We start from the raw sequence: 18,148 nt of genomic DNA, 5'->3' as shown, positions 1-18,148 counted from the left end.
CCTGGAGATCGGGAGATCCACATTTGGACCTGGGCTAGCGCTTGTCCAATCAGGGAGGAGAGTGTCTCATTAATACGGTCGGAGAACGCTTATCGTGAAAAGCGTTGCGTTTCTGGACTGCATCTCTAGGATCAGAGGGCCAGACGAGTACGCAATTGCTTGCGATATTAGAAAAGAGATCTCCCCTGCTGTGAAGCTGACTCTTTCACTGATGGAGTCGAGGGCTATTCCCAGCGAGCCTGCTTAGGCCCTCTTGAACTGACGTCCGTGTCGGAGCCTGCCCCCTGGGACGCGTGAAAACCACCCTGGAGCCTTGAGCTGCTCCTCAAATCATGGTGGCCAGGGGCATTGCAACTATATTGCCCAAGGTCTGCGTGGGCTGCCAGACTGTAAGATGTCAGCCATAGTCACAGCCAATATAACAGCGGAAAGAAACTGCAATTTCGTCCCTGTCTCTGGACAGGAAGCACAGGTGGTTCTTTTAACCACATATAGCCGAAAACCCCGGTCAAGCAATTGCCCGCACTGGGGTCCTAGACTCGTATTACATGCAGTACAAGCAACATATAAAGTCCTCATTGGCCTTTTCTTTTTCTGCTGTTGTTGTCTAGCTATCTAAGTGCATAGCCTAGGATAGCGACCGTACAGTAAATAATCATACAAGCATGAAGTACAAATAAACACTTCAGCTCATGTAGTACACGCAGCATTGAAAACTTGTGGCTTGGCACATTAGCTCTTCTGCTGCTGTTGTCTATTTATCCAGGAGCTTGAGACAAGGATAGCGACATACAGTGAATGTATAGCATTCAAGCACGAAGTACAAGTAAACACTTCAGCACCTGTAGTACCCGCAGCATTGAAAACTTGTGGCTTGGCACATTAGCTCTTCTGCTGCTATTGTCTATATATCTAGGAGTATGAGACAAGGATAGCGACATACAGTGAATGTATAGCATACAAGCCTGAAGTACAAGTAAACACTTCAGCACATGTAGTACACGCAGCATTGAAACTTGTGGCTTAGCACATTAGGCCTTCTGCTGCTATTGTCTATATATCTAGGAGTATGAGACAAGGATAGCGACATACAGTGAATGTATCGCATACAAACATGACAGTAAACACTGCCAGCACATGCAAATGCAGCAGCCTTGCAAGCTGGTGCCTTGGCACCACTGCTCTACTGCTGCTGTTGTCTAGTTAACTAGGAGCATGAGGCAAGGATAGCGACATACAGGAAATGTATAGCAGACAAGCATGACAGAAAAACACTGCAGTACAAGCAAATCAAGCAGCATTGAGAGCCCGTGCCTTGGCAGCCTTGCCTTACTGCTGCTATTGTCTGTTTAACTAGGTGCATTAGCCAAGAAAAACGACATATAGTGCATGTATAGCATGACAATAAACCCAATTGCAGCACCTGCAAACGAAGCGGCAATGAAAGCTTGTGCCTTGGCACTTTGCTGTTGCCAAATCTGCCAACAAACACTGCAGACTAATCATTGAACACTTGTCTAGCCATCTAGGAGAGTATGCCCAGAATAGCGACAGTACAGTGCTGCATCGCATATCCGCACACAGTTCAAAAGCCCACTTCAGTATTAGTGGGACCAGTACTGCCTATCGCCCGCCCAGCGCGAGTATGAGGTCGCTCAAAAACCTGTGCCTGGTTCCGTTCTCCCAGAGTGGAAACCATAATGGCTGCCGGCTTCTCTTCCACGTCCTGTGCAGAGGGGCGGGCCGTGGGCGAGCCCCAGCCAAGAGCGGGAACCCGGCATCTCACTGTGTTCAGTGAGAGGGGGCTGGAGAATGCAAAGCAGACTCCAGCTCCCTGCGCTGAGATCTGTACAGCGTCCCGCCCCTCCTCTGACTGGCAGGGCTGGGGGCGGGAACGAAGCGGTGCCAGGCCTCAGAAGCCGGGGACTAAAGTTACAGGCGCCCCCCGCCGTAAAAGCGCGGTCGGCGCCAAGTCCCCGGCGCACTACAAGTCACATCAGCGCCGCCGCCGTATGAGCGGTCGGCGCAAGTTCCTAAACATGACCCGTCGCTCAGCCATGGCTGCAGCAACATAAGCCCATCACTAATGTCCCCGGCGCACTATAACGCCCAGCAAGCCCGGAGCGTGCTGTGCTTGCCGGAGACACCGAGTACCTGACCGATGCAGGGCCTTGTCCCTGATAGTACTCGTGCTCCACATCCATCAGGTTCTTCTGGGTCTGTGGATGGAGCCCGGCCTCAGGGCTTGGAGGCCGACAGATCCCACTTCCACAGGGCCCTCCAAGGGGATGTGGAAGGAAAACAGCATGTGGGGCTCCGGCCTCTGTACCAGCAATAGGTACCTCAACCTTGCAACACCATCTGGTGAGAAGGGAGCATGCTGGGGACACTATATGTGTCCTCTTTTCTTCCATCCGAGATAGTCAGCAGCTACTGCAGACTATACAATGTGGAGCTATGCGTGGATGTATGACCTCCTTCGCACACAAAGCTAAAACTGAGTAAGCCCGTGATCCCACGGGGGGTGTATAGCCAGAAGGGGAGGGGCCTTACACTTTTTAGTGTAATACTTTGTGTGACCTCCGGAGGCAGTAGCTATACACCCAATTGTCTGGGTCTCCCAATAGAGCGCTGAAGAAAATATAGAGAAGCCCTTTTTTTTCATGAATTTCATGAAATAATTTAAAAAAAAAAAAAAATGATGTGGGCTTCACCAAATTTTTGAGTCCAGCCAGGTACAACTAGGCAGCTGGGGATTGGAATCCACAGTGCAGGGTGCCCAACCTTTCTGGGCCCCCCACTGCGAATTGCAGTCCACAGCTGCCCCAGAAAATGGCGCTTTCATAGAAGCGCCATCTTCAGGCGCTGTATCCAACTCTTCCAGTGGCCCTGGTGGCAGGTGGCACGCTGGGTAATAAGGGGTTAATACCAGCTATGTTTTACCAGCTGGTATAAAGCCCGAGATTCTTAATGCCAGGCCAAGTTTAACCTGGCCATTAAGAATCTCCAACAAAGGGTTTAAAAAAAAAAAAAAAAAAGACATCACACAGAGAAAAATACTTTATTAGAAATAAATACACAGACACAGTAGGGACTCCATGTTTATTACTCCCTCTCACCCCTCCATGATGGAGAGATTTCTGTACTGACCATGCCAGGAGAGAGCGAGGAGAAGAGAGCGAGGGGGGGGAGAGAAGAGAGCGAGGGGGGGAGAGAAGAGAGCGAGGGGGGCAGAGAAGAGAGCGAGGGGGGGCAGAGAAGAGAGCGAGGGGGGGCAGAGAAGAGAGAGAGAGGGGGGAGAGAAGAGAGAGAGGGGGGGAGAGAAGAGAGAGAGGGGGGGAGAGGAGAGAGAGAGGGGGGGAGAGGAGAGAGAGAGGGGGGAGAGGAGAGAGAGGGGGGGGAGAAGAGAGAGGGGGGGGAGAAGAGAGAGAGGGGGGAGAAGAGAGCGAGGGGGGGAGAAGAGAGAGAGGGGGGGGAAGAGAGAGAGGGGGGGAGAAGAGAGAGAGGGGGGAAGAGAGAGAGGGGGGGAGAAGAGAGAGAGGGGGGGGAGAAGAGAGAGAGGGGGGGAGAAGAGAGAGAGGGGGGGAGAAGAGAGAGAGGGGGGGAGAAGAGAGAGAGGGGGGGAGAAGAGAGAGGGGGGGAGAAGAGAGAGAGGGGGGGAGAAGAGAGAGAGGGGGGGAGAAGAGAGAGAGGGGGGGGAGAAGAGAGAGAGGGGGGGAGAAGAGAGAGAGGGGGGAGAAGAGAGAGAGGGGGGGAGAAGAGAGAGAGGGGGGAGAAGAGAGAGAGGGGGGGAGAAGAGAGAGCGGGGGAAGAGAGAGAGGGGGGTGAAGAGAGAGGGGGGGAGAAGAGAGAGAGGGGGAGAAGAGAGAAAGAGGGGGGAGATGAGAGAGGGGGGGAGAAGAGAGCGAGGGGGGGAGAAGAGAGCGAGGGGGGAAGAGAGAGAGGGGGGGAGAAGGGAGAGAGGGGGGAGAAGAGAGCGAGGGGGGAGAAGAGAGCGAGGGGGGAGAAGAGAGCGAGCGGGGGAGAGAAGAGGGAGAGGGGGGAGAGAAGAGAGAGAGGGGGGGAGAAGAGAGAGAGGGGGGGGAGAAGAGAGAGAGGGGGGGAGAAGAGAGAGGGGGGGGGAGAAGAGAGAGAGGGGGGGAGAAGAGAGAGAGGAGGGGAGAAGAGAGAGAGGGGGGAGAAGAGAGAGAGAGGGGGGGGAGAAGAGAGAGAGAGGGGGGGAGAAGAGAGCGAGCGGGGGGGAGAAGAGAGCGAGCGGGGGAGAAGAGAGAGGGGGGGAGAGAGGGAGGGGGGGAGAAGAGAGGGGGGGGAAGAGAGGGAGGGGGGGAGAGAGAGGGAGGGGGGAGAGGGAGGGGGGGAGAGAGGGAGGGGGAGAAGAGAGAGAGGGGGGGAGAGAGAGGGAGGGGGAGAGAGAGAGGGAGGGGGGAGAGAGGGAGGGGGGGGAGAGAGGGAGGGGGGGAGAAGAGAGAGAGGGGGGAGAGTGGGGAAAGAAGAGGGGGGGCAGAGGTGCTCTGTCACCAGCTGTCTCCACTCTGTGACTTGTGGTGCAGGTGACAGAGTGCAGACAGTTGGTCCCATGCAGCAGGACAGATGGCAGAGCACAGCGGTGACATGCCTGTCAGTGTCTTGCTGCTGGGAGGAGCAGATGATCACACTGCCCGACACCGGCCGCTCTCCTGACATCGCAGCAGAGCGGGCGGGTGGAGAGTGTGAGCACATACTTACGTGCAGGGGGGGATTCAGCTGAAGACCCCCCCCCTGTACTGCACACTGGCGCCCCGTGCCTCACCATCTGCAGGACGCTTACCGGCTCCACACTGACGTCCTCCGGATCCTCCCCTCGATGCTGAGCTGTGACGTGCGGTAGTCACCGCCCACAGCCCTGTCACTCAATCTGAGTGGCGCCGGCATCCTGTGACGTACCCGTCTTGTTTGAGAGCCCGGAAATGCCGGGACGTCAGAGGATGCCGGCGGCCACAGCTCCAGGGGGTCATGTGACAGGCACTGAGCGTGCAGCATAGCGCCGCTCAGTGCCAGAAATGGAAATACAAGCCAATGGAGAAAATACCTAGAATTGTAAGTAGAACTCCTACAGAAAATAAAAAATGGGTGAACCACCCCTTTAAGGTTCTTCGTTACCTCTCTCACCAAGGCTTTTCTCCCACGAATGCTCAGTTTAGCTGGACGGCCAGGTCTAGGAAGGGTTCTGATGGTCCCACACGTCTTCTGTTTAAGGATTACGACCCCATGATTCTGATTTGGTCTGACATGCACTGTCAGCTGTGAAGTCTTAAATAGACAGGTTTGTGCCTTTCCTGATCAAGTCCTATCAGTTTAAACACAGCTGAACTCCAATGATGGAGCAGAACCATCTCAAGGAGGATCACAAGGAAATGGACAGCATGTGACTTAAATATGAGTGACTGAGAAAAGGGTCTGAGTACTTATGACCATGTGATATTTCAGTTCTTTTTTAATAAATTTGCAAAAATGTATACATTTCTAGGTTTTTTTCTATCAAGATAGGATGCAGAGTGTACATTAATGAGAAAAAAAATTGAACTTTTTTGAATTTACCAAATGGCTGCAATTAAATAAAAAGTGAAAAATTTAAAAGGGTCTGAATACTTTCTGTACCCACTGTACATAGCCAAGATAAAGCACATAGCTGGGGCTGCAGCCTCCAGCTGTCTGCTTTATCTGCACTGAGTATGAAAATACGGGGGACCCTATAACATTTTTTCAATTATTTTATTTTTACACTCCATTTCATGGACCCAGACAGCTGTGTGTTCAGGATAACCAATCACAGATGCCGACACAGAGGGTGGGGGTGCAGTCTGACTGCAACCAATCACAGATGACATCACAGTGGGTGGGCGAGGGAATCAGTGAATATTCATACGCTTTAATGAGCAGATCTGGAAGCAGTGTGATAGCTGTGTAGAAACTTGGTAAGTATAATTGTCCTGCTTTAATCCCCGTTTTGCTTCCTTTTGCAGCCCCCTAGCGCTTACTACCACCATTTTATATCACTTAAGTTCAGGTGCCCATAGATTTATATGGGATTCAGTGTCCAGTCCTGACTCTGGCCGGACCTGAACATCTGGAAAGTATGGGGAAGGATATAATAATACAAAATAATACCTAGAACACAAGGCATATATATAAGATAAATGTCACTACCTGCACATCTAGTTCCTTCACTTTCTTCCCCAGATTTTCAAAGTCTTTGCAGATTGTTGTTAGGTGATTTTTTGCTGTGTAATTTGTGCCTACATGTATCAATAGCAATGGGTAATCGTCCTTGGCACTTAGGAGGTTTGGTATCCTTTCAATCACATTATTGATTTTTGCTCCTGGGAGGCAGCATACTTCTCGTGCGGTTAAAGTCCAGCCTGCAGACACTTGTCTCTGTGTCTCTTAGTAGTGAGTCGCCTACAACTATCACTCTTCTTTTCTTCCTAGCAACAATATTTTTTGATGCTCCTGAGTGTTTCTGGGTGACTTGTTGGAATAGTCTCTTCTTGAATTGTGCCATTTTCATCATTCTGCATGAGGGTTTGATAATGGTTCCTAAAATGTGTGAGTGGTGACGGCTTTGTGATCTGCCGCCTCCTTTTGGTTACAAGTAGCCACTTTTCTGCCTCTGTAGGTGCTCTGAAGCTTTTCTCCCTTACTAGAAGTCCCAGAAATTTCGAGCTCCCCCCCTGAAGTCCCGAAAGAGGGTCAAATGACCCTTAGTCCAAACTGACAACTGATGGCTCCAATTAGCATCCTTTCATTTGTAAATGTGGCCATTGCCTGAGGAATCTGCAAGGGACAATTGTGTTGATCCACCTCAACAAAGGATGTTAGCTAAAATCCTTCAGGTCATTTGACCCGTCTCTGGGTTCCAAAGGTAGAAATGTTAAATGACCCCTCTCTGGGACTTCTAGTGTTAAGGTTTGCTGCTGTTTCGTCCAAGAAATCCTCACCTTCTTTAATGAGCTTCATTGTCTCTATTCTTTCTTCCAACCCCTGCATCTTCTAAAAGGGTCACTAGTTTGCATTTGTGGCAGGTGAAGTTTTCACCTCTTTCATATTTCTGTTCATTTCTGTTACCGACATATCATGAGAAATTAGTTTTACATAGCACCTTTCTAAAGTTATTACTTAGAAAAATGGTGACGTGTTCAATATTTATTTTACTCGCTGTATCTCTGGGACTACATGGCAGATTTAAAAGAAAAAAAATGGGGAACTCTGGAGAAAAGGGAATGAAATAAGAACAAAACCCCACCACTATTTTTACCTGGTGACAAGTCCTTTGCAGTCTTTTGCTGATCTTTTGGAAACCTGCTTCCTGGGTTCAAGTCTTTACAAGCAATTTCTGTGCAAGTGTTTCTGGTTGGTTGCCATATTTGACACAATTTTCACAAAACTAAGATTATAACCCCCTAAAAAACCACTTTTACGCCAGTGGGAACATAGCCTAAGCGTCTCGTGAAATATATACAGGGCATAGAAAATTGAATACAATGATACCTTCAATCTGCAGTTTTTTTATATTCCATAGAAATCCATGCTTTTCTTATTATGTAAATGAGCTATTAAGATCTATGGGCAGGACATTGATCTCTCTGAGAATCTGCCTCTAGCGCTTGTTTTAAATGAAAGGAGTTACCAGTGTGAGACGTGTCATGACTGACAGCCGAATCTCCTGATCTACACATGCGAATTTCATACACTTTTAGTTTCTGCAGCGGAAACACACTAAAAATGCATATGCACTTTTACCTGCAGATAATTTTCATGGAATGAATTCAATAATGATGCAGATGGAGTCATGCATAATATTCGTCTGTAAACGCCTAGTTGAGGTAGGAAGGAAGGCATAGGTGAAAAACTGCTGGCTACAAATCACATAATGGACAGAAATAATAATCTTCCTCATGTATACGCAACAGCTAACTCTGAACACTCACATGAAAGTATAGTTACACTTTTAGCAGATTTGCCATGTATTCTCCTGCTCCGTTCTTCAGATTTTAATCAGGCAGGAAAGAGTCCCAAAAAGTAAAGTTTACAGCCATCCTACCAGCCTAGAAATTGATACCAAAGTCTTCTAAAATGGAAGTCTACTATCTGGAGTGTTTGTTTTCTTTTGTGTAAGTCAATGAGGTTTGTCAAAACCCCTTTTACGTACATTGCTGAAAATCAGAGCAGATTCTACAATAAATATGGCAAACTATCAGCAACTACCCTGTTGGTAGAAAGATTGTGCACAGGTGTATACAATATGCAGTTAGATACCTATATGTAGTTTTGCTTGTTCCAAATCGTAGATGGAACATCCACCTAATGCTAGATATATGGTCCTCTCACTCTTGGACACCTTATGGTACCATCGATGCCACCCATTTAACATCTTTAGTAGGTAGCTGGGACAGTATAAAGCAGGAATGGGAAACCTCTGGCCCCTTGGCAAATTCCCGAGCGTCGCAAATTTTGGGCAAGCAAAACACTGGCAGCCCTTTAATTACTCCCGACACTGTGAGCACATGCATACAGCATTCAATACTTTGTGGGCAAAGTCCCGACAACTGCAACAGACCCTCCTGTGCTATATGTATGTCCCAGAGTCTCCTTTGATATATATGTGCAGCCCCTCCTGCAATGGAATGTGCCCCCAGTCCCTCCTGCGATGTATGTGCCGCCAGCCCCAGTGTATTCTGTTATGTATATTCTCCAGTCCCAGAGTCTCCTGTGTGATGTATATACAGCAATCTTTTTCCTATGTGATGTATATACAGCAGTATGTGTCTCCTATGTGATGTATACTGCAGAACACCTGCTGCTTGACTTCTAGAAATTTAGATGAGCTATGATGAATTTCCCACCATAAGGAGACATGTAGTGTAATATAAATGTGTGCAAAACTTACCGCTATGAGCTCTTTTCAAAATTCATAGCAAAGTGTCACCTGCGCTCCAGATTGATGCAAATCTGGAAAAGCAGTTGCGGGTAGCAACATCTTTACCACCTAACATATGTCCCACCAAAGAAAAGCAGCTCCAGCCGTCACATTGGGGGGCGGGGCCTGCACGAGCTTTGGTCATGTGACAGCCAGAGCTAGTTAAGGCCCGCCCACCTTCTCCTGCAAAGTGCAGACAGACACAGTCGGAAAGTGAAGTGCTGTGTGATGGAGGTAAGTATGAACTCACCGATCACTCCAGCACTTGTTCTGCATTGAGGATGCAGTGCCGAAGCCATGATACTGTATCCTCAATGCAGAATGCCCGCAGCATATCCGCAGGACATTCCGCAATACAACCGCAGCATTAAAACAGTCAAAGTTGTGCTGCGGATTTCTGGGAGCTCCTGCAGAATGTCCTGCAGATATATCCGCAGGACACTTTCTCCGTGGGCACATGGCCTTAATGTTTTCTGCTGTAGCTCCTGTGAATATCTCTTTGAATCCAAGATTTCCTGTTATGTGTACATCCTTCAATAAAACGAGTTTAAAAAAAATATTGAAAATGTTAACATATACAATGAACATATGTAAAATGCAGATATAGTAAAGCATTTAAAATGAAACCACTTGTTCATATTTATTCCACGTATTATCAGTTCAACTGATGCTATACATCAACACAATTACATAGTATAAGGGGAATTTACACAAAAAAAGCGGAATTTCTATGAAGAATGATGGCACATACAATAGTAAAGTAAACTAAAACGTGTTTACAATAGATGAGGAACTCCTCATCACAATGCATTAATAACGGAACATAATATACGAAAATGGGCTGATCAAGGGAAATTCTCCAGGTAGCACAAATACAAATAGTCAGTGCACATGCGTATACTTGGTGCTCTATGTTGCGGTTTTTTAGAGCAAGTGTAGCATTGTTACAGTGCTTTTAGCCATTTAACCCTCGAGTATTCAGGGAAAAGTGTCTAAAATAATCATAATGGGGCATTAACGGTTTGTATGTACTTTAAGTGGACCAGTATAGGAGCAAAAAAATAAACGACAGTCTGCGTATGATTTTCGTTGACACATTACACATTACACACGCTTTTTTATTTTTCCTTAATTGTAAAATAACAGCCAGATATTCCATAAAGTACTCATTCCAGGACTGGCTCCCCGCCAGTGCTCCAGTCTCTGTATTTTGGCTGAGAAGGTGCTCCCTTTATGATTGAGCTGGTACTCATCTTTCCCTGCACCAGTGCTGGTACTCTGCCATTGCTCCAGTAATGGTTTACAGGTTGCAGCGATGATATCAGCACAATTCATCACTGCAGGCAGTCACTGAGTTCAGCGGCTTGTGCAGTCTATATGAGCTTCATGAATGGCTGCAGCGTTGATAGGCACTGAAGTCATGACATCAAGACTGGTGCCAAATCACAAAGACCAGAGCAGCGGGAAGGCGCTGAAGATGGGAAAGTCAAATACTATTAGGCTTTGTTATTTTACATTAGAGGAAACTTTTTTTTCTAAAATATGAAAAAAACCCTGTAAGAAAGAGTACTCCATTTGCTACCAAGTAATATAATAAAAAGTAGCACTGAATCTTTTACTTGCAAGGTCCTAAGCAAGGCTTATGAACAGGTATTGTCCTAACAGGTTAGCTTTTTAAAAGGAACCGTCAGGTGTAATATGCACCCAGAACCACGAGCAGTTCTGGGTGTATATTGCTAATCCCTGCCTGTTTCTGTATCTAGTAGCATACATAAAGCGAGCTTTAGAAATAGTATTTATAAAGATCTTTTATCGTATGCTACTAAGGCCAGTGACTAGTCGCGAAGGCATTACTTCCCCCGACTAGTCTGCCCTCTTAGTACACCCCTGTAGGCGTGCTACCATGCTAACATGCTACTCAATGCAGCATCACTAGCGGTGACGTGCGTATCTGCGTCTGCTATCTCAGCTGTTCAGAAGTCCCTGGCACTTCCAGTCATGCTCACTAGACCTCGCTGAAGTCGGGATGCATACATCCAGCTTCATACTGCGCATGACCGGAAGTGTCGGGCACTTCTGAACAGCGTAGACAGCTGACACAGGTACACAGGTCACCCCTGGTGATGCTGCATTGAGTAGCATATTAGCACGCCTCTGTGGGTGTCCTACCATGCGGCGGACTAGTCGGGGGAAGTAACACCCTTGCAACTAGTCCCTGCGCTCAGTACCATATTTAAAGACTCTTTAGAAATACATCTTCTAAAGTTCTCTTTATGTATGCTACTATATACTGGCACAGTTAGACAGGGATTAGAAATATGCACCCAGAACTGCTCGTGGTTCTGGGTGTATAAGGGACCTGCTAGGTTCCCCTTAAGAAGCATTATTGTTATAGGGGCACTCAGGGTAATGTGATCGTCCCAAGCACACTGGGGTATTATTACTTTCTAGGGGCAAAATGTGGGCACTTTTCTAGGGCACTTGCACAGGGCAATAATATTTTCCAGGGGGTGAGCAGTTCTGTGTGCATTTTGCACCTGACATGTTCACTTTAAAAAAATATAAATAAATCAGGAGTGAGCATAATTTCTAGATTTAAGAATATTCTTCTTTATAATTCCTTCATCCTGAACAAAGTATAACAGACTTATGCCCAATAATTAACTGTACTTATGGTTTATTATATTACATGATGTCAGGAAATGAAATTGCAATGTTGGGAAAACCAATTACTAACCACAGGAAATATAATTCTATTATTTGACCATTTTGTATATTTAATTTTGTCTAAAATTGAACATTTTGAATAGCTTTTTTTTTTTTTTAATTATCACATAATAGAATAGAAGATTTTTTGAAATAGTGCTAATAAGTGTCTACACAGTTTTGGTGAAATTGTCGCTATATCATTTTTAAGTGATAGGGATGCAATAGGAATACTTCGGCATCAGGTGATATCTCAACTGCTGAATATTATGCACTTTAGACATATTAGTAATATGACCCTCTTCACACGCACGTGCCTCTGGTATGTGCTAGGTCCGTTTCCGTATGTACCGGAGACACGGACACACGTAAGCCCATTAAAATCAATGGGTTTATGTGCACGCACGTGTTCAGCCATTCATTGGCACGTGCCTCTGTGTGGAGCAGACGTGAGCCCGTGTGCTCCATACGGAGGCATGTCCGTTTTCCTCCGGCAGCACGGGTGTCACGCGGCCCGCACACGTACCACACGGATGTAGTGTGGATGCGGGCCCACGTGACACTCACCGGAGAAACACACGTGTCATTTTAAAAATTTAAAAAACACATACCTCCACCAGCCCTGCAGTCTCTGCCGCGGCTGTCACCTGCATCCGACACCCAGTGAATTTGAACAACGCATCTTCTTCACTGGGGGCCGGAAGCAGCGTCAGCGGGGTGTGGCCTGTGCCGGACACTGTCATTCAGCACCACAGACAGCTCCGGAAGAATCAGGTAAGGCGGGACTATCCGTTCTCCGTGTGTTATTACGAATAACACACGGAGAACACGCATGTGCCACAAACACGGCACACGGGGAGCAAACCACCCCTTTAATATGTCCATGAAAAAACGGTTCGTTTTTTTCACGTGCATGTGAAGGGGGCCTATAGCAGTACCCCCTAGTGGTCATGCATAATAGCCTAGATTAATATGACTCATTTAATAGGTCTCCACTGTCAATTATTGCATGCTCCATTGTATCCTCCTCTACAAGCATCGCTACAAGGTAGGATTATTTCCAAACACATGGAGTATGACACTGCTTATTCTGCTAGATGCATACAGCTCTGCAAGGGACTCTAAATAGCGATCCCAATTTAAGATCATCGTTTAGCCTTGCCATGCAATTATTATTATTATTTTTTTTAAATTCATTAAACATATATCTGGATACACCTATGTATGCAGCATAGGATACGGAAAAGCAGCGACACTTCAGCTGCATAGTGTAGGACAAATCTCGGCATCTTTTTCCAGCTCATTGCTCCCTGCATCCAGGATTAATTCTCCTCTGGTATAATAATCTGGTAACGTGGCAGGTTGAGCTGCAGTGGTACATCTTATAGCATCTAAACGTTCTGTGGGCATTAGTCCTTCCAACAGAATCCCTGGAATTTCTTTGTCTTCAATAATCCGTATTACTGGGACGCTATTGTGAATTTGCCTATTAAGGTGAGCTGTGTTCAGTGCAGCCATACGCCACTCCGTATTATCAGGAATATCGGGCTGATCTTTATTGGTGTCGGTATATTTGGAGAGTGCAGTTGGATATCTTTTGATTCTGTATCATGTAATTGGTCTGGTTCCTATAAAATTCCCCTGATGATCCCCCATTCATTTAGGAGGGGGTGAAACGCGTCGGAATATTGCAGAGTATTTGAAGTCAAGTAAAAACTCTCAGCTCTGACCTATAAAAAATAATACAGTTTAATTTTGATGAAGCCTCTTTCTTACTGCCCACTTTCATATGGAGAGTGTAGGTGATATTATACCATTCATCTATGGCGGTGAAATTGGCTACACTGCATTAACCTGGACCTTGGCTATAGTACCGACGGTTCATTTCCGTGTATGTCATTGTTGTGTGTTTTGTTTATCACAGTTTAGGCACTTTTTTTTAGCAGTGGTGGTGGTAACCTTTATTAGTGGAACTAAGGGCTATTTTTGGGACAGCCTCTGTGGAGCTGGGAGTATTCAAAAACTCAAGATACCCTCCATTGGTAGGAAGGGGGAAACCGCGTGCATCTAGGTAGGTCTTGCCCCCAATTTAATTAATCTGAAATTGTGCCAGTACCCAAGATCCCTTACCTCTCACTTTTGGAGTTTTGTGTGTTCACATTCACCTACACCAATCTGATTTTAGTGCGTCCTTGTTTTGTATGTTCACATGGTCAAATTATCATATTATATTTTAATTATTTAATAAAGATTATATTTTTTAGAGGCTGTGTTTGAAATTGGTTTATATGTATGCAGCATTGCATGCAGTTTGGAGATTACATAATATTACGGTGAACTTTTGTTATAAAGTAATGGAATCAGAATAAACCTTTCCCGTTTTAGGTCAATTAGGAACCAAAATTATTTATATTTCCCAAATGCCAGAATAACGAGAGAGAGAATGCTTTAAGACATTTTTATTACTTTCTGCAAAGTAAAAAGTTTACATCCATTTCATTAGTATTTGGTGCCATTGCCCTTAAACTGTATGACTTAGGTCAAACATTTAGGATATCCTTCCACAAGCTTCTCACAATAGTTGGTAGGAATTTGAGCCCATTCCTCCTGACAGAACTGGTGTAACTGAGCCATGTTTGTAGGTCGTCTTGCTCACACCTGCCTTTTCAGCTTTGCCCATAAATTTTCAATAGGATTGAGATTTGGGCTTTCTGATGGCCACTCCAAAACATTCACTTTGTTATCCTTAAGCCCCTTGGTAACCAGTTTGGCAGTATGTGTCGGGTCATTGACCATTTGGAAGACCCATTTCCACCCAAGCTTTAAGTTCCTGGCTGATGTCTTGAGATGTTGCTTCAGTATTACAACATAATCTTCTTTTCTCATGATGCCATATATTTTGTGAAGTGCATAAGTCCCTCCTGCAGCAAAACAACTCCATATCATTCCTGAGATCTTGACTGATTTCTTTTAACTTTCCCATGATGCTACACAAAGAAGCAGTGTGTTGGGTTTCAGGTGTGTATTAAAATACATCCACAAAAGTGTCTCTAATTAACTCAGATGTTGTAATAAACCTATCAGAAGACATGACATCATCATATGGGCTGTCCCATATTGTTTAAAGTCATAGTACTCTTAAGGAGGCTTTACACGGTAGCGATATCGCTAGCAATTTCTAGCGATAGCGACCGTGTAAGTACCCGCCCCCGTCACGCATGCGATTGTTTGTGATCGCTGCCGTAGCGAACATTATCGCTATGCAGCGTCACACATACTTATCTGGTCGTCGGCGGCGCTGTGACTGCCGAACAATCCCTCCTTCAAGGGGGAGGGACGTTCGGCATCACAGCGACGTCACCGCAACGTCACTAAGCGGCCGGCCAATCAAAGCGGAGGGGCGGAGATGAGCAGGACGTAACATCCCACCCACCTCCTTCCTTCCTCATTGCGGCCGGCGGCAGGTAAGGAGACGTTCCTCGCTCATGCGGTGTCACACATAGCGATGTGTGCTGCCGCATGAGCGATGAACCACAACGCTAAACAACCCTTACCGATTTTTGACTTTGGGACGGCCTCTCCATGGTGAACGATTTTCACCATTTTTGAGGCCGCCTAAGGTCGCTGGTAAGTATTACACGCTGCGATATCGTTAATGACGCCGGATGTGCGTCACTAACAACTTGACCCCGGTGACCAAACATTAACGATATCGTAGCGTGTAAAGCCCCCTTTAGTGTATGTAAACGTTTGACTTTGCAGAAAGTAATAAAAATGCCTTATAACATTCTCTCTCTCATTATTCTGGCATTTGGAAAATATAAATAATTTTGGTTCCTGATTGACCTAAAACGGGAAAGGTTTATTCTGATTTCATGTCAGAGAGTGAGACAAAGATGCGTGTCTTTTTAGATAGTGTATGTAAACTTCTGGTTTCAACAGTATATGTCAAGCAAATGTTAGAGTATATTATGGCTCCTTATAGCCATGCCCATTTTTTCTCAAATCAAACTATGTTCAAATAGCGTCTAAAATCCATACATTTTGTGCAAACCTTGACAATCCTTTTTGTACTATTTGCAATGGAATTCTGCTGCGTTTTCTTTAGTAAATGTCACCAACTATTCTTTGTTTTCATTCTTTTTTCCTCTGCATCAGCAAGTGAGTGCAACCTTAGGCTATGTGCGCACTAGAGCTTTTTACCCGCGGATTTTGCCGCGGATTTGCCGCGGAAATTTCTTGAGAAATGTCTGCAATCTTTGTGCAGACATTTCCCATGAAATTCTATGGAAAAAAAAAAAAGCTGTGCGCACTGGTGCGGATTTTTCTCAAGAAATTTCCGCGAGAAGAATTTCTCGAGAAACTTTCTTGAGAAAATGAACATGTCCATTATTTCCGCAGGTACCCTGCGGATTTCGGCAGTATAGCCTGCAGAAATCCGCAGGGAACCACCCGCGGGAAAATCGCGGCAATTCCGCGGCAAATCCGAATGCGGATTTGGTGCGGATTTTTTCCGCAGGTCCGGAAATCTTTCACTGGCAGAAGTTTCTCAAGAAATTTTCTTGAGAAACTTCACATCTCTAGTGCGCACATAGCCTTAGGCTGATTTCACATGTGCAACAGTCATGATCCAAGTGTTGGCCGTTAGTGATGAGCGAACACCACCATGATCAGGTACTCGTAACGAACAGTCGGCCTGGCTCGACACGTGTACAGAGTATAATAGAGGTGAATGGGAAACTCGAGCATTTTTCAGGAAGATTTTCTGGAAAAATGCTCAAGTTTCTCATTGACTTCCATTATAAGTTAAACCTGTTTGAGAGACCAACTGTTCATTATGAGTACCAAGCACCTGAGCATGGTAGTGATCGCTCATCACTAGCTGTGATGTCTGGAATGGGTATTCCTGGAATGAATACTCCTGTCCAAATCTCAAGAATCTAATAGGCATATTTGAGGCTATTGAGTTTGGGTTAAGAGACCCATGGCTGGTCTGCAGATTATGAACGATACTTGGATCATAAATATTGGATGTGTGACACCAGTGTTCAGCAGGGTTCAAGAGAGCGTATAAAAAAAAATTCGTCCGAGTTTCATCCAGACAACGCACTTTTTTTCTCATTTGTCATCTGTAAGCAATCTGTGTTTAATCCATTTTTATACAACAGCCATTATTAAGAATTGACAAGACTGAATGCAGTTTTCTATGCAAAGATCTGCAATGTATATGTAAGCATCCCGTAAGGTTACATTCACACTTCTGTCTTTTTGCATAAGTCACCATCAGTTGTGTGACTGATGCAACGGATGCGTTGCAGATAGTGGCACAACTGATGTGATTGATGCTGCAAAAAAACGTATCCGTTGTTTTTTATTACTGTTTGAAAGCTTATCAGCTGATCGTTCACAAAAGCTGTCCGCCGGGCAATCAGCTGATTGTTCCGGCCGCTGGAACTGGAACTGAATTTACAGTCGATCACGTTTTTTTTACTGTGGGCATGCGCATAGTAAAAAAACGATCCGCCGCACAAAAACGTTGCATTGTGTGTTGCTCCCGCCCGCAGGTCAGTCACTCCACGACGGATCCGTCGCGGGACGGATGCAAAACAATGCCATCAGTCGCATAATATTAAAAGTCTATGGGGAAAAAATGGATTCGTGCAAAATATATTGCAGGATACCGTATTTCTTCAAGGCGACGGATTGCAACTGATGCAAAAAGATGGAAGTGTGAATGTAGCCTAAGTAGGATGTCACCCTTCACATTGGAGGTCTTCAAATCTGAAGAAGAAATTGACATCCTGCAGGCCTTAAAGATAACAATCCAGGTTAAATTCTGTGCTGAAATTTCTGGACCATACAGATGAGATTTGTAAAAATGTATCTACGTGCCCAATAATCTAAAACGTTGCAGATTTCACCTACACAAATACACAGTTAAAACTCTCTCTATCAACAGTAACGTTATTATCTTTTCCCATCTGTCTGCCAAAATGCTAGCTGGAATAAATTATTTTTTTAGTTACATACTGAATCTGTGCATGGCATTCGACCGTTAAAATTTACTTTAAGACATAACATTGGAATAAAACAGTTTAGTATTTAAAACCTAGATCTGGAATTGTGAGGTCAGACAGATTACATACAGCATGAGTAAAGCTTAATAACAAGACTGGAAAGACATTGTTAGCATTCACTAAACATTACGTTCATAAGTATAAAAACAAACCATTACAAAATGATATTAGAAACATGTAGTGCTGCAGAAAACACCCCAAAACATTTATCTGTTGCAATGCACTGATATTCATGCAGAGTAAAAAACAGAACGGGTGTTCGGCATCCTCCGGGATACAGGCTTCACAGGTGGGAGGAGGTGGAGAAACACAATTTCAGCGTGTAAGGATTTGAGCCATCTGTGGAAACAGAAAATATCACGCATTTTAGAAACAGTACATGTTTTTCATTGGTCTGAACATTTGTTTA

At 45.4% G+C, this 18,148-nt stretch overlaps 1 protein-coding gene across 1 annotated transcript in view; it reads right to left on the bottom strand.

Annotated features, from left to right (window-relative positions):
* Window positions 1–9,570: 9,570 nt before the first annotated feature.
* LOC142296186 (heterogeneous nuclear ribonucleoprotein L-like) overlaps window positions 9,571–18,148 on the bottom strand; it is a 195,705-nt gene continuing 187,127 nt past the window's right edge. Inside the window, exon 13 of the mRNA XM_075339490.1 lies at window positions 9,571–18,078. Coding sequence (XP_075195605.1) covers window positions 18,023–18,078 — 56 coding nt within the window. The 3' untranslated portion in view covers window positions 9,571–18,022. The remainder of the gene's footprint in view (window positions 18,079–18,148) is intronic.

Source organism: Anomaloglossus baeobatrachus, chromosome 3 (assembly GCF_048569485.1).
Source record: "Anomaloglossus baeobatrachus isolate aAnoBae1 chromosome 3, aAnoBae1.hap1, whole genome shotgun sequence".
Classification (NCBI taxonomy): Eukaryota; Metazoa; Chordata; class Amphibia; order Anura; family Aromobatidae; genus Anomaloglossus; species Anomaloglossus baeobatrachus.
Note: the sequence above shows the minus strand (reverse complement) of the source record. Positions and strands in the feature narration are given on the sequence as shown.